The 11,446-nt window shown below is 35.3% G+C and overlaps 1 protein-coding gene across 1 annotated transcript in view; it reads left to right on the top strand.

The window, feature by feature from the left end:
* fhip1ab (FHF complex subunit HOOK interacting protein 1Ab) overlaps positions 1-11,276 on the top strand; it is a 22,618-nt gene extending 11,342 nt beyond the window's left edge. The window contains exons 9-14 of the mRNA XM_079401846.1: positions 2,757-2,962; positions 5,005-5,967; positions 7,012-7,190; positions 8,467-8,587; positions 8,664-9,405; positions 9,507-11,276. Coding sequence (XP_079257972.1) covers positions 2,757-2,962; positions 5,005-5,967; positions 7,012-7,190; positions 8,467-8,587; positions 8,664-8,878 — 1,684 coding nt within the window. The 3' untranslated portion in view covers positions 8,879-9,405; positions 9,507-11,276. The remainder of the gene's footprint in view (positions 1-2,756; positions 2,963-5,004; positions 5,968-7,011; positions 7,191-8,466; positions 8,588-8,663; positions 9,406-9,506) is intronic.
* Positions 11,277-11,446: the final 170 nt, after the last annotated feature.

Here is an 11,446-nt window from a genome sequence, read left to right as displayed (position 1 = left end):
TTTCATTAAATTATTCCAAACTTTCCAAAATATTTAATTATTTGATTGTATTCTAATAAAACAATGATTTATAACTTTCCAAAATTCTGTGTTGTCATGATGTTATGACTCATGAATTATTTTCAATTATTTGCAGCAGTAGTTGCTTTGGATAAAAGCGTCTGCTAAATTAATAAATGTAGTAAAATGTAAATTATATAACTATATTAAATTCATTAAAATAGTCAAACATATTTTAGTTTTTTTAACGATTATAAAAAAATTTCAGTAAAAATTCATATTTTTCCTTTTTAATTTTTTATTAGTCATATTTTTAATAATATAAGATTTTATTAAAAAAAATGAAATTTTTATGATTTTCTAAAAATTATTTAAAAAAATGTATTAATCAAATTTTTAATTACATGATTATATATTAATAAAACTGTCTTATGACTTTCCAAAAATGCTGTTGTCATAATTTATAATTTTTTTTGTTAAATGATTTGCAGCAACAGTTACTTTGGATAAAAACATCTGCTAAATAGTCAATAGTAAAAGTAAAATGTAAATTTATTTTTTGTCATTTAAAAAAACAAATGTTTTATCAATCATGTTATCTGTAATAGTTTTTAATAATTTCTTCAAAAAATCTTACTTTTATGATAAAAAAAAAATAAAAAATTTTAATACATGATTTTATTATACTAAAACTATGCCTTATTAGAGCCCTGCACAGGCCTCAAATTTAGGCCCTAGCCCGGCCCTGGCCCGAGACACTCAGGCCCTAGCCCGGCCCGCATCCGACAGCTCATCAGAATTACCGGCCCGAGTCCGACCTGAGTCTGTCTTTTTCCCCCCTTCTCCTAAAACAGTTTATACTACTGTTTCGGCTATTAAAATAGTTCAGTTTTGTGTGTAATGGCAAAATTATTATATTTCGTTTAGTTTTTTTATTAAGTTAATTTAGAAAAACTTTTGGAGCATTTTTGTTCGTTAAATAGCCTATAAGTTTTTGTTTTTTAAAGTAACGACCAAGCGGCCAGCGGCATGAGCTGATCATAGCCTATGTTTGATAAGTTTAGCCTTCTCAAATCATCACGACTTGCCTAAAATAAAATCTATAGATATACTAAAACAGTTCAAGCATATAACAATGTTTAAATGTTAAACCTGCGCTATAATAATAATGTGTGCTAGCCTATATCTCAGTTTGTGTGGAGAGTGGAAGCTAAAGCACGCTCTGCAGGACATGGAGGCACCAGCAAACACTTGGATTGTTTTCAGTGGAAACAAATTAAAATAGCCTACGCTGTCATTTTTTTTTTTTTTATAAAGGTAAGAGTAATACATCATTCGGAGCTGTAAAGGGTCTACTTGTATTTGTGTGCACTCACAATACCAACAAAAGGTAGTTCTTTTATAAAACAAAGAAAACAAACATGATGCGCTTTCTGCCGTCTCGTCTTGAACAGGAGCACTTCATAAAAATGAACCGAAGCTGAGCGAATACATGCCTCACAGACATGATAAATATATCTATAGAAAGCTTTAAATTATCACTTAACGAAATAAAAAAATCGAAAACAAAAACTCTTTTATTATAATCTTAATCATAATCCATAAAGATGCATTTCTCTCTAAAGGCGCGTCTAATGAGGAGACGGCGAGTCAGGATCAGCAACTTCATCCTTGCGACACAGACTCAGAATTAGTTTATTAGTAAATAATTCAAATATCTCCTCACTATTTCCCGCAGACACATTCATGGTTATGTTTGCTGGGGTTTTGCAGCAAGCTTTAGCCTATTGCGTGCATTTGAACACAGAACTATTCAGCTGCTGCGGGACACTAAGCACCATCGAGCTGCTCGTGTCTCGTGTTGTTTCCACCAGCACGGCAATTTTTTTCATCACTAATCGATAGATGTCTACAATATAAAAATAAGGAGAAACCCAAAACAGGCCCGAAGCCCGGCCCATGTCTGAACTATGACGTGAAAATTGGCCCGAAGGCCTGCCCTAGAGGCGTAAAAAAGTCGGGGCCCGGGCCGAAATACAGGGCTCTATGCCTTATGATATCCCAAAAATTTATATAATTTAATTATTAAAATGAAGGGTAAAAAAAGGTTTTCATTTTGTGTCTCATTTTTGGTGTATTAAAACTAGTGCTGTCCAACGATTAATCGCATCCAAAATAAAAGTGTTTGTTCACATAGTATATGTGGGTGTATCGTGTATATTTATTATGTATATATCAATACACATCCATGCATGTATATATTTAAGAAAAAATATGTTACGTTTTTATATTAAATATATTTATATATAATATAAATTATATGAATATAAATATATACATGTAAATATTTTCAAAATATATACTGTATGTGTGTGTATTTATATATACATAATAAATATACACGGTACACACACATATACTATGTGAACAAACACTTTTATTTTGGATGCGATTAATCGTTGGACAGCATCACCTACTCTAAGCTAAATAGGCCTTAGTTACACTTATAATTATTCTTATCTATATATAAGCCGTTTGTAGTTTTATAGTTTCATAGCTTAACTTCTTAAATAGTGTAACTGCACTTTATTAACACTGAGATGTTCAGCAGCCTGAGACAATAACACTGACTCAACCAATGGTGTGAGTCTAGGGGCGGGACTGTCTGTTTGCCTGACCAATGGAGGTTTGTGTTGAGTGTGATGTCATGCATGTGTTTTGGGTGGGATCTGACCAGACTTTGTTTGCTCCTGCAGGTATCTGATCCCATGTTCTCACCTGACGCATGCTGAGAGACTCCGGCTGCGAGAGAGAGACTGTTACTCCATCACTGCGTCTGCGCTGCTCTCGCTCATGCCCTCCCTCTTCATTCCCAAACCCTGCTCCTCTCCACCGCAGACACCCAAACCCGACTACATCCTCTGGTCAAAGGTCACCGAGGGCCTGCTGAGGGGCAACATGGGTAATGGACTTCATGATTTGTAGTCTCATATGTACTTTAGTCAGAGAGGAAGGCATATTTAATTGGACATGAATAATAATTTACAAAACATTACATACGCAACCATATAAAAGCTTGCAGTCAATAAGGTTTTTGAATGTTTCTGAAAGAAGTCTCTTCTGCTCACCAAGGCTGCATTGATTTGATCAAAAAAATAAACAACATTGAAATATTATTAGAATTTAAAATATCTGTTTTCTATGTGAATATGTGTTAAACTGTAATGTATTTCTGTGATGCGCAGCTGTATTTTCAGCATCATTACTGCAGTCTTCAGTGTCATATGATCTTCAGAAATCATAATAATATACTGATTTACTGCTCAACAAACATTTCTGATTATTGTGCTGCACAATATTTTTGTAGAAACCGTGATGCATTTTATTTTTCAGGATTCACAGATGAATAGAAAGTTCAAAAGAACAGCATTTATTTGAAATAGAAATCTTTTGTAACAATAGAAATGTTTACTGTCATCTTTGATAAATTGAATGCGTTCCTGATGAATAAATGCATTAATTTCTTATTTATGTTAGTATCACTGTGACAGTTTATATTAATATTTAAAATTAGTTTTTATTTGTATTGTGCTTTGACATTTTTATTGTCTATACATTTTTAATTCAGGTTTAATTTTAGTAATTTTTCAGTCATCAAGTTAAACTAAATAAAATAAATTATAAAGAAAACCTTCAACTTATTTTATTTTCACTTCAAGTAACATGTTTTTGATTTAGTTTTGATTAACTTTAATGTTATTTTAAAAATTATATACATACACAGCTAACAAACGTTAGGTTATGAAAACGTTACTTCTGAACGTTCTCTGAAAACATTCAAAACGTCCAGTTTTTTAAATATTTAAAGAGTGTTTTTCTTGTTTATGTGAGCATTAGAGACAACATTAAGGGTAACATTTAATTGTATTATTAGTTTTAAATGTTCTCGAAACCATCTTAGACAAACGTCCAACTTAAATGTTTCAGAAAACATTCCATAAATGATGTATAAATAATGTTTTTGAGTACGTTATTAAAACGCAAATAACTTTGAACGAACATTCTATTTACGTTACTGGAAGAATGTTTGTTGTTAGGGCACCTATTATGCAAAATCCATTTTTACATGGTGTTGGGACATAAATGTGTGTTGGCAGTGTGTGAACAGAACCACCCAACAATGATAAAAATCCACCCACTCCTTATTTTATAATTCCCATTAAACCAAATCAGTCTCATTAGGCCTGCTGTTTTGATTCTCTATGCAATATGACATCACATTGCATAGGCTCCACCCACACGGCTGACTGACAGTCCTGCATTGCTATAGTTCCCGCCTCAGCGGCTGTATGCTGTCCTCCATTTTCTCCGTGCTCAATATGGCCGGGAATATGCAGTTTATTTGCATTTAAAGTGATATAAACCAAAACAGCTAATTTTTAGACGTGCCCCAAAAATGACATTTTCCAGATGTTATAATAAATGATCTGTGGGGTATTTTGAGCTGAAACGTCACAGACACATTCTAGGGGCACCCAAGACCAATATTACATCTTGTAAAAATGGGCATAATAGGTGCCTTTTAAATGGATAGTTCACACAAAAATGAAAATTCTGTCATTAATTACTCACCCTCATGTCGTTCCAAACCCGTAAGACCTTCGTTCATCTTCGGAACACAAATTAAGATATTTTTGATTAAATCTGAGAGCTCTCTGATCCTCCATAGACAGCAAGGATCCTAACCTTACCGATGTCCTTGCTATGTTTCTGAGCCTTGATCGTGGTAATATCCTTGCTGTCTATGGAGGGTCAGGGAGCTCTCGGAATGCATCGACAATATCTTAATTTGTGTTCCGAAGATGAACGAAGGTCTTACGGGTTTGGAACGACACGACAGTGAGTAATTAATGACAGAATTTTCATTTTTGGGTGAACTATCCCTATAACTTTAAATTTAATTTGGCACTAATTTAGTCCTAAATCTCCTCTCTGTCTCTTCAGGAATGGAGGATCTGTTCTCAGGTGGAGATACCGTGGGATGCTCGCGAATAACCGCTTCAGAGCCACTGATGCACAAGAATTATCTTCAGTATCTGTATGACGCGCGCAAATCGGTCTGTACGACCGTCCAAGCGTGCGACGTGTGGTCGGCTCCGTACGACGGCCTCAATCCGTCCCCGGACGAGTATCAGGACGAGGATGAGGACGAGCATCTTCCTCGCTCCACTCCGCCTCCTCAAACGCCGACTCCTCATCCACCGTCGGAAACCAGCTCCACCGGCGACCGCGAGCGAGTCGGGACGCTACTCGAGCTGGAATGGGACGATACGTACGACGCCGCGCCGGACAGGGAACCGACTCCCGACGTTCCAGACGAACCGCCGAAACACATTCAGGAAATGCGTAAAAATGCCATCATGCTGATTAAAGGATCTTATATAGAGGAGTCGGAATTTCAGGACGACGTGTTGGTTTATAATCTGATCGCGCAAAAAGACGCTCGCGACGACCGGCGGATGTTTGTCAAAAACGGCCTGAATAAACCAACCCACAACCACTACATAAACAACAATCTGGTGCACGCTAATCACACACTAAACCACAATCACGTAGAACATCCAGAATCAGAACCGATTGTGAACGGATGTGGTTTTGAGGAGCAGAAACCGGAATTAGAGTGTGATGTTGCGCATCTGGACCACAACTGCAATGAGAGCAAAACAGCCGAAGCTGCAGGAGACGACTTCATCTCTCAGTGTCTGGCGCTGATTCGGGATCTGGGCGGAGAGGAAGACTGCATCGTGGAGGATGAAGAGCAGCTCCAGGGGCTGCAGGATCTCCTGCATGGGGACGAGGAGGAGGAGCTGGACTTTAACTGCTTCTGTGAGGATCGCGAGGGTGAAGATGATGCAGATGAAGAACTGAGTAAAGCCGAGAGCAGGAAACACGGGATCTCGTTTACAGGTCAGTCGTGGGATTTTATATGGTGTGCAATGATTGATGAGTCATAATATGGAAGAGTTTATTTTTAAAGTGGAAGAGCTTATTGAACCTTTAGGCAAGAGTGTGCATATGTGTTCTATTGTTGGTACCTTATTTGATCCATCAGGGGTTTATGGCTCATATAGTCTGATATAATGGAGGAAAAAAAGTTTGATATTATTCAATTTGGTGCAGATGCTGATATTTATATGATGAAATTCTGAAGCCTGTAATGTAAATTAATGAGATCTTTATAACAGTAGAGCAGATACTGGCATAAAATGATCTAAATATCAGCGGTTGCTCTATATATCCAGTAATATGTCTCAGTAAAATGAGATTGAAATGATCCAAACATATAATGCAATGCTGATTGAGAGATGAAGAAATAAACGCTCCTCAGAAGATATGAGATGAAGATCATTCCTCCGCTGAGGAACAGAGAAAGTAAAGCTTCTGGAAACAAACGCTCTTCAAAAGATCCTGATGATCAGATTTGAGACGCACTGATTTTACTAGAAAATGATTGATGGAGAATCAAGTAAAGCTGAGCTGCTTCAGTCCAGTAAGAGTTCATCTGGAGATATGACTGCAGTTATTCTGACGCTTACTGATCAAAATCAGTCAAGATTTGACAGAAAAAGACACGAGAAGCAGCAGCTGAGCCTGAATGTTTCTACAATTACACTAAAATTCATTTTTGAGACATTTTTGAGTTGCATAATTGAAAACTACAGTGCTGTGAAGAGTCAGAAGTATTTTGATTGTGTTTAGAGGTGCTTTATTGCAGATCTGATTTAGTATTCAGTTGATGTTTTCCAAGCTCAGATGTTCTATTGTGTCTAGAGAACAGTTGAGTTGGGCTTTATAGCGTTTACAGTTGATAATATGGAAGCAGTTAGGACTCACTTTCTGAAATGAAGCAGTGTTGAGTTGTTGCAAATGTTCAGAGCCAGATTTGGGTGGAATCAGAGCGGGGTTTGAATCAAATAATCAAAGCAGTCTAAAGCAGCTGTGGTTCCTCAGGGCCGTTCATCAGCGTCCTGCTGTCCCGTCTGGAGAACATGCTGGAGAACTCCATTGAAGTCAACCTGCTGCTTACAGGGATTTTAGCACAGCTGGCCACATATCCACAACCTCTGCTGCGAGGATTCATTCTGAACACCAGACCCACGTCTCAGACCGGCGCACGCTCACTCTACCAGGTACAGAGCACTCCATATTAGTATAAACAGTGTTGGGCAAACTTACTTTTAAAAGTAATTGCTTTACTCCATAACAAAAGTAACTAATTGCGTTACTTTGTTGCTCTTTATGGAAAGTAATGCATTATGTTACTTTTGCGTTACTTTTTGTCACCTGGGCTGGGCTTGTTTATTTGTTTTTTAATAACAAATAACAAAAGTTATATTTCTGGAAACTGCGTCACTTTACCAGTTACCTGAAAAAAGTAATCTGATTATAGAGTAACTTATAATGCATTACCCCCAACACTGAGTATTAATATGCAAAATTATATTTAATATTAAAAATCATTCAGCATTCAGTTGACTCATAGACAAGATTTTTAATTGAGTCTAGATTTACATTTTTTTTTTATATTGAACAAACTTTACAACCTTTTTTTTACTTTGTACTTCATAGTCCAAAGGGTGTTCATATAAATTGAATATAAAACTACAGTTTTATTGAATTGGATTTTTCACAGGTACCCATATTTTTAATTAAACGTTGCATCATGTTGTGTTTTAGGGTTGAACATAAAGTCAGTAAACTTGAAGAATCAGTTTTTCAGAACAAAATCCGTTTTTCTATTTTTTTTCTTACAGTGTAGCTGAGATGCGTTAAATAAATAAATAAACAAACAAATATTCCTCATTATGTAATGTTATCATTCTGAATAAAGTTAATTGTAGGGAGTTTTATTCACAAACTCTATTTACACAGCAGATTGTTCACTAAAACTATAAAAAAAAATGTATTAAATAAAAAAGCTGAAATAGAATAAAATTCCAATTTTAGATGGAACTTAAACTCAAAAAATGAAAATTATAAAATGCCTTGGCAACTGCTGAAATAAAGTAAGTTTCAAGTTGAAGTACTAAAATTACTAATACTAAACAAAATAAACAAAACAAAAATAAATTAAAGCTGTATAGAAAAAAATTTAAAAAGACAAAATCACATAAAATCACTAAAACTAAAAAAATAAAAGCCAATTCTAAATATTTATAAATACTACAATAGTATATAAACATTAATTCATAATCAACACCTAACTTCTTGTTTTCCTAAATGCACATTTAATGCAATGCAGTGTGCAACAGTAAATGTAAGTTGTTGTTTTTTCAGTTAATGTTTATTTAATTTAATTAACTAACATTTATGAATCTGAAAATGACATCAGATTGACTTTTGAATTATTAGATCATGTGATGCTCTATGTCTAACTCCTCTAATGAGCTTGTGTGTTTGTCTCAGGTTCTGCTGTCGGTGGGTTGTCAGATTGAACAGTATGCTGCGTCCAATCTGGATTTTCCCGAGCTGGTCCGTGAAGCTGCCCAGTACCTGCTGCTCAAAGACCAGGCCTTAAAAGAGCAAGGTGTGTGTCGTCCTGTCCCTATTGTTTGATTGTCTTTGTTTGCATGCTAAAATCATCTTCTATCTCCTCCTGTCAGAGAGAGACGTCCACCTGCAGGAAAACAGCACCGGCTGGTTCCTGAATGGCCACCCCTCGGGTCGTCCAAGCAAACCTCTTCCTCCCTGCCCCAAAATCCCACCGCACCTGCGGAACAGAGTGTTTGCTACGTTTCTGTTCGCCGAGTTTCTGAAGGAGCTGGCAGCCACCGCGCAAGAGCACTCCATATTACCTGAGCGAGCTGCGGAGCAGTGACACACCTCAGATTGAGAGTTTCCCTCTCATATCACAGCAACAATCACATGCAAACATCTCTGGACACTTTCCCAATCATTTCCTATGAACGGTCAATTCTGACCTCAAACAGCCAATGTGTGGGGGGTTTTTATGACCTCTTAAGACTTATAGAAGTTCAGTTTTTTGACCCCGTTATGTTGGGGTCAAATTGACCCACACTCGTTTTTATAAACTGCTTGCAATACTCAACTATTTATTTCTTACTGAAAATTGGTGGATATTTTTCAATTAGCATTATGAATGTTCATGTAAAGTTTCGACACATGGAGGTGTTTTGGAAAGGATTGTTACTACTTTTGTGTTGGGTCAAATTGACCCATGCTCAAATATTCAAACTGCTCGAAATACTGGTTAAAATGTTTATTTCCTCTTAAAATTTGGTGAATATTTTTCTTTTAGGATCGTGCATATGCATGCAAAGTCTCAAAGTTTACTCAAAACTGAGTAGCTGTTTCTTTATCTAGTTGGGTTTCACAATCAAAAAAGTCTGTCAAAGGTTGTTTTATGGTTGTAAGTTTTTTGGATCTCAATTACTAGTCTGTTGCAGCACTGAAAAAGTGTGAGAAACTCATTCTACACTCACAAGGGACATGACATAAAAAACATTGGGAAGTACAACTACTTACACTAAGTACAAGTAATGTTAGGTACTACTTGTAGTTATTTGCTCCTACAATGACAAAAAAAAATATTTTGTGTCTGTGAAACATGAAAATATCAAAATATGTGGTCAAATTGACCACTAAAATAAGACATGAACTTTACACTAACATTAACATAATAGAAATAACACAATAACAATAGATGGGAATTATTACATTTCTCACATATATATATATATATATATATTTACAATAGAGGTGTTCTGTTTTACATCAATCTTTAGTGTTTATTTTTGACAAATTGCATGAAAACCAATGTGGGTCAATTTGACGAACAAACTCTAAAGCTTGTTTTTGAACACAACAGGAGGCTTAAAAACTATATAATTTGTCAAAAATGACTGAAAATCACATTAGCATTAACTTTAGCATACAGACGAGCTCAAAGCTACAAACATGGACTTGAAGCCACAGAAGATTTATTAGTTTGGTTTGGAGGATGTGCTTTACGGTTCATGTGAACTCTGCTATTAAAGCGATCCGGACCTAATTTGTGCAAGCGAACCTTCACTGATATACTGAATGCATTGAGAGGGTCCGATGTCTTATTTCTGCGTGTCTTTTAGCTCATCTTACAGAAACACACAGCACAGGTCAGAGTCTTCATGATAATGCCTCTTTTAAAGGAACAGTTCACCTCAAAATAAACACTCGCATTAACTCAGAGTTTGCAAAGAATCACCACTGATTTTTATTTAAGAAAACACCTAACAAGCTCTAAAAAGCACTATAATATCAGTCAACATATTCCCAAGCACATTTTCATTTTTGCCTGAACTGTTGCTTTAACAACCAAACTCTTTTTGTTTTTTGTTGATTCAGACTTTGTGTTTTATATTATATGGGTTGTTATTTGTGTATAATTGTAATTAGTTGTTTATCAGCCAATTGTAAACCTGTAGTATGTTATTTGTGTGAAGCTTCCTGTGACTGTGCATCATCTCAAAACAATCAGGACCCATCAGGAAACTGGTGATATTCAACATGAAATGGCATTTACAATACATTTTACTTCCATTATGTGAACATCTCTGAGGATATTCAATGAGAAAATGCAGAGCATTTTGTAATTACCTCTATATGAATATAAAATTGGTATAGAAGTGGAGGACGTATTATGATAAAAGATTATGAAGACATTTTTTGAAATGCACTGAATTAAGAAAGTCATCAGATTTGATTATTTTGATTTCATGTTGACTTTAAGCACTTCACATAAACGATTTATGAAAATGTTTCATGTTGTATTCCACTGAATAATCAGGGGTAGCATTTTTGTCCACCTGATTTATCTCAATACTGAATTGAAGCCGATGTGAGATTTTAATCCACTGTGTTTGTTACGTGATGCTGCTTACAACATTTTCAGATCATCTTTAGATTAAACTGTCACTGCAGTCACTTTAAATTGAGAGTTCTAGAACCAAAATCTGAATTTAATCACTCAAATGTAACTCAAAATAACATGAGCAGGATTTTAAGCCTTATTTTGTTGTGCATTTGTACATTTGAAATTTGTTCAAACTAAAGGAGAAGATGCTTTTTGAAATGTTTTATGACCTGTTATGATGTCAGTGTAGTTTTGTACACATTTTTACAGATCAGTCACATATGCTTTGTTTTTAATATGAGCCTTTGTAATATTATTCTGCCCCCTGGTGGTAAATTAAAACTCCATTTGTGGTGTATACAGTATTTATATGTGTATGTGTGATATGTATTTATAACCTATAAGGTAAAAGAATAATATCAGCAGTTTAATGGAAAACAATATATTCCATAACATGATTACCAATATTATAAAAGCTCTTGAGCCACAACATGAAATAATTTATATACATGTATATATAATATTAGTTACATG

The sequence above is a fragment of the Barbus barbus genome (assembly GCF_936440315.1).
Source record: "Barbus barbus genome assembly, chromosome: 41".
NCBI classification, from domain to species: Eukaryota; Metazoa; Chordata; class Actinopteri; order Cypriniformes; family Cyprinidae; genus Barbus; species Barbus barbus.
This window is presented reverse-complemented; position numbering and strand designations above follow the sequence as displayed.